This window comes from Spea bombifrons, chromosome 5 (assembly GCF_027358695.1).
Source record: "Spea bombifrons isolate aSpeBom1 chromosome 5, aSpeBom1.2.pri, whole genome shotgun sequence".
NCBI classification, from domain to species: domain Eukaryota; kingdom Metazoa; phylum Chordata; class Amphibia; order Anura; family Pelobatidae; genus Spea; species Spea bombifrons.
Window position 1 is genome coordinate 51,299,413 of NC_071091.1, and position 6,000 is coordinate 51,305,412.

At 37.0% G+C, this 6,000-nt stretch overlaps 1 protein-coding gene across 1 annotated transcript in view; it reads right to left on the reverse strand.

The window, feature by feature from the left end:
- The window catches only part of LOC128496920 (uncharacterized), a 30,558-nt gene extending 24,558 nt beyond the window's left edge, over window positions 1-6,000 (reverse strand). Inside the window, exons 1-4 of the mRNA XM_053466751.1 lie at window positions 5,981-6,000; window positions 4,298-4,338; window positions 3,484-3,510; window positions 1,944-2,009 (exon numbers count right to left, since the gene is read on the reverse strand). Of these exons, the coding sequence (XP_053322726.1) occupies window positions 1,944-2,009; window positions 3,484-3,510; window positions 4,298-4,327 (123 nt within the window). The 5' untranslated portion in view covers window positions 4,328-4,338; window positions 5,981-6,000. The remainder of the gene's footprint in view (window positions 1-1,943; window positions 2,010-3,483; window positions 3,511-4,297; window positions 4,339-5,980) is intronic.

The window sequence follows — 6,000 nt, forward strand, 5'->3', positions numbered from 1 at the left end:
TGAGTCCTGTTTTCACCTCAACACGAGTGCTCTCTGATGCTTGGGGTGGGCTGCTATGATACTTTATTGTTCTTTTTAGGACAATAGTCACACTGTGTAGCTAAGCTTCGGCTAGCCAGTGCCAATGCAGCGGCATCCCTCGTTCTCTCTACAACACTGGCTCTGGTTGGCATCCTGGCAGGAAGAAGCAACGTGTGGCAGGGAGTACCCAGTCAGGGTACGGGGCGTCCCGAACAATATAAAATCAGGGGCAAAAGGTACAACTCCCCTATTATCCTAGATCCAATCACATTTACTTATTGTGGTCCTTTGACATTTCAACCATTTAATTCAGGACTTTCAGATGAAAACGGTGAAGTTCACAATGAAAGTTATGTCACCTTATTCTTTCATGAGCACTATAGACCTGAAAAATTCATAGCTACATGTACCTATTTAGTCAGGTCATCAAAAGTACTTGAGGGTAGACAATGTTCTTGCTGGGGAGAACACATGGAAGGAAAGACAGCAAGGCCTCAGTATCCAAGAGTGTAATCTGCCCATAAGTTATTTAGTGGTGTTTGTTGTTTGGAGGAATTTGCATCATTGCAGTCAACCGCAGAGAAAAGTTTTACTTCTCCAATCAGAAAACAATATGGTAAATACGAGAAACAGGCATCTAGAGCAACTGGCAGAAAAAGTTCTGTACCAAACAATATCAAAATAGTACTAATATACTCTTTCCTTAACAGCATGGGCCTGGGACCTACAATTGTTGAAGCTATTTTACAAAAATAAACATCTGCGTAGTCTGATTTGAAATCTATTTAGCCAGGGACCCTGGAGAAAGGCTAACCTACTAACAGCCTTCTTTATATAGCGACAACAAATTTTGTACATACATTCAAAGGGTATGCTGAAACTGGAATTGACAGACTAATCTAGAGTTAATTGGAAAAGCATGAAGATAACAAAAGCCACAATATACAGTTGGATTAATCTCCATATTTCCTTTATCGACCAGACCAAGTGCATTTTGTTGGAGGCTCAAGAAAGGAATATTCTGTTAATACCTGATGTATTGGCATATTGTTCCTGATTAGAGAGTGATGTCAATATTCTCTAATTTTACCATGGAAATTGTGTGTTGTGATTAAAATTTTTGTCTATCCCAAATAAAAATATATTTTGCTATTTTTGAGATATGTGGCTTGCATAAGGACAACGTGAAATGTGTGGCATAAACTATTTATGTGATTATGCTGCACGCGGTGTCATGTGTGGCATAATTAGTGTTGTGTTTCAACATCCAAGAGATTTCCGATTTATGAGAACTAGCTTCGTAAATGGATAATGGGTAGGCGAGTACTCATGAGAAACAAAATTATAAAAGTTAATAGCATATATTCCATACAACCATAGCACAATCACCAAAACATAGAAAAGTGTGGTGGGTGTTCCACTTTAATTGATCAGACCCACCTTTGTACTTAATAAAAGGTGAGCTTCTATTACGTGCATATTACTCACACAGGGTTCATTGTATGTGCTGCTATGTGTATATGTATGTATAATACATACTCTAAGTGTCCTACCCCCAGAGTATTATATAAAAGCTTTTACCATAATTCTTTTCTCTGACAGTCGCCAGCCATGATAAAATAAATGATATCTACATTAAAGTTGCACATCTAAAAATAAACAGATTGGTTCACACTAGAGAGGTTTCCAATCTAACTTAATACAGAAGGATATAATGTTAATGCATTGATGACTTTTACCACGGATGCGATACAGAGTAACGGTCATTCTTTAAAATGTATCTTACTTTAGCAGACTGCTCTCCAAACCAGCCATGGCAGCTCAATAATGTACCCATGCTATAAGTTGCTGCAGTCATAACTTATAATTACTTCCATCATGTTCATTCCAATAAGCATGTAACTAACTTCCATTAAACTCACCCGATGTTTCATTCCTTTAAAGTGTTCATCTAACTGAATAGCAGATGTGCAGCCAATTTTACAAATCTAGGAAAAGATTATTAAAAGAAATACATACAGTTACTTCTTATTTTACTGCATTATGAACACGTAGTAGTAGCGATCTAAAAAGATTCTAAACCCCTGTAAAGCTCAGCCGTTGCTTCAGGAAATTAATCAGATACTCTAGTTTGGCCATCTCATGCAGCTTTGAAAAACAAATACCCGTATTTTCAAAACTATTACACAACTGACAAATGTATAACTAGCTTTCATAAATGCATTTAAAAACCGTTGACAGTTTCCCTAGTAAGCAGATGACGTCTTGTTACTTATGTATAAATTATACATACATAATTAGTTTTCATTTGCTGGCAACATCAGTAGTGACATTTTTAATCCAGAGATAACATGGATTTTTTGGCTTAGAGAAACCTAATGAACTAGCACCTTCTTTTCATATATACATGACGAGTGAGTGGTTAGCTTTGTTCCCACTATGCAGTTCTGCCATATATTGTTTTTAGACTAGATGATGAGGGCACCTTCAGTTTAATACAGAAAAGTGTAGTATACCTAATTCTCGCGGGTGTAGGTGTTATTCAGAATAAATAAAAAGTGATACATTTATACAATACTTCCCCACTGACCGCACCAGCCCAAAAAACACTCTTCCTCAGGGTGTAGATATATAGATGAACAAATATTTGGGGAGCAGGTACATTAATTATTAATTATTACATTGATTAAGTGATGCTGTGGTTGCACTAACAAACGGAATGATGCTTCAAGCCCATCAAAGTATCTTGAAAAAGTATCTTTAATTTGTCTTCATATGGAATCTATATGCGTCATACCGATCGAATTTACTTTCTCTTGAAGAAGCCGACTTGGAGAAACGCGTCAAAAGGATCACACGGGACATTCCTTCGATCGAGCTTTGGTGGACTTTTAACCTTACGCTTTTATATGCACTCTGTGCATGGAAAAACTGTGAGTGCATTCTTATCAGCCACAATTGTTTTTATTGAAGATACTGCACTATTTTCAGTTTTGTTTTTATAGATTCCATATGAAGACAAATTAAAGACACTTTTTCAACATACTCTGATGGGCTTGAAGCATCATTCCGTTTGAGTGCAACCACAACATCACTTAATCAATTAGCACTTATACTTTTCACACTATATTTTATATTTTTTCCCTTACATGTACCTGCGCCCCAACTATTTGTTCACCTTCAGTTTAAGACAGTTAACTATACTTATGATTCTGTTATGGATTGTGGTATACTGCATCATGTTATAGACAGCTGATGTATGGATATTTTGCGAAGAATTGACCTCATGTGCGGTCCTCTCATGCTGTACAGTTATTACCCCATGACGACAGTGTAAGAGGAGCACTTGCTCGTTTTAACCACTAACTCTTTGTTAGGACACTTTTTTGATGTCGGGGTGAGCTCACTGTGATAAGCCAAGTACTTGATTTCATATGATAGTGGGATGAAAAATGTACTTACTTCACACACATGGGCATACTGACTTTTCTGTGGAAAAAGAATTAAAAATGTCATCACAAACTTTGTTCTACAGAACTGTCATGATAATTTAGATTTTGACTTCCAGCATATTCCAAAGTCATTATTAACAAATATAGGGCATCATAAAGAATATACAGAGAAAATAGGAGACCAAGTCACCATTTGCCTCCATTTTGAAACCACAGGGCGTATTAAACGTACAGTTTAAAACCCCTAACAGTCGAACCGACGAACAAGGCATATTGAAGTACTCTAAGTGCAGAATCCCCCATGCATTTGCTAAATATAAATTGAAATGACCCGCTAAGCTATCAGATGCATTAAAGTGCACTTGATGACATGAAGCTTGACAGCAGATAAGAACCATTTGTCACATCAAGTCTGTTAATTTTCTATGCTGTAAAGACCAATATGATAGAGGACATCAACAATACGACTCTGGATACTCTAATGTCAAGGGGGGTTCCTATCTTATTCAAAGTTGCTTTCTTTCATGTTGTAGAACTGAATTTACTTTGGTAAATGTAGGCTTAAAGGAGGATTGGATTTTGAGACAGGCCCTGGTCCAGTGAAATGCTTCAAGTCTACAAGCACAGGAGGAAAGGGGAGGATGGGACTAAGAACTAAAGATAACGATTGGGTTTCATTGATATATGCAACAAAAACAAAAGCCCCTGTCTGACAATTTCAACATGCCAACATCTAGTACACTGTGAAACATGTTAATGTAGCTAAAAATGTAAGGAACTACGTAAAGCTATTCACACACACACCGAGTTCCTTATTAACTAACCTTTTCGGGTGGTCTGTTTTTCAGGTACATGTTCCTTGTCACTGAAAGAGAAGTATTAAAAATAAAATGGAATAAATCACACAAATATTATAATATTGATCTGTAGACTGCAGAAGCTAAACAGACATGTTTGTTAAACCATCTTATTCTGAGCCACTCACAAGGTACATAGAATGTGATTTAAAGTCCTTAAAAATACTTGGCTGCAAAATGAAAATCTTCAAACTCTGCAGCATCAAGGCAAGCCCACTTTTAAGTATAATTCTGATATTTTTTTAAATGTTGACATTCTACCACTTTTCTTTATATTCTACTGCATACTCAAATACACAGTACACAGTATACAATGCCAATGGAGTCCCTTCAAATATTTATTTCTACAACAGCATCACTTACACATTGGGTTTCCATGGAATTCAACAGACGTTCAATTTACAAACCTCCATATATGCTAACAGAAGCATCATGTGCACCAAAAATATTTAGGGACTGGAGTCGCTTAACACTCTTAATTTCCTCTTTCCTCAATTTTTTTACATTGTATTCTCTCCAGACCCATTTCCAAATATCTGCTCCCAGTGACATTTCTTGTCACGTACTCTTTTCGGCTAGGAAAGGACAGGCGAGGGCTATGTGCACTTTTCAATGGCCCATTGTAAACTTTGCTCTGTGGTATGATATCATCTACAAGGTCTCCAGGTTGTGAGAAAGAATGAATGATTTGCCGTACACCTTTCCAAAATTCTACAAATTAAAGCTGATAACCGTTTTCAATGTCAAGGAAAAACTCAGCTGGCTCTGCAATTGTGCACATAGCACGACGACCTCTGATCTACACAGACATATACTGGCTACACAACAAAAATATGCATATTTATGAATTCCTTTTACTTTTTCCTCTCTATCCCACATATTGGCAATTGGACCTCTAACAGAATCAGACAATATTTAAAAAAGGAATTAGATATTTTAGGCCTGTTAATCGTGCAAGAATTCTGTGTCAGACATTAATAATACTATTGAGACGAACTGGTAAAATTAACACACAGTTCTGCATTATTGATGTCATGAACTAAACCCATCCATACCACATAAGGCTCACCATACAGAGATAAAAACAAAAACACACAAAGCATTATTGGAAACAGCAGCCACTATTTGTATGACTTTCGCAACATGCTATAATATCGCAATGTTAACGGCATTTGGAATATCAGGTACTAATTCCAAAGGCTAAAAGTATATTTTTAGCCAGGACTTCTACAAACCAATTTCCAAGGCACAATTTCTCTACCTGTGAACAATCATTAAATATGTGACCCTAAGATAAGCACAGACTATACCCTTCAAGGATGCCTGCTAGAAGATGAAGCCAGTACTACTATTCATGATTACCCCATATGAAGAGGACAGCCATCTGAGCAGCCATAGTAAAACGCACTGTAAAAGGTGTACACGGGTTTACATGTACCCTAACGAGGGATAAAGACAAGGCAATCAAAGGCTTACACGGCCAGGGAACCAATTCCTATTTCGTTATATTTACGAAATAAAAATAAATGAATACGTCCTTAGGGATAAGTATTTTTAACTTATTTTAACATTTGCCGCTACCTACCTGCAACTCACAATAACCTGTTCATTCGCGAATTTCGGCAACACACAGTACGGTAATATACGTACCGTATAGCTGTACTGGCGGA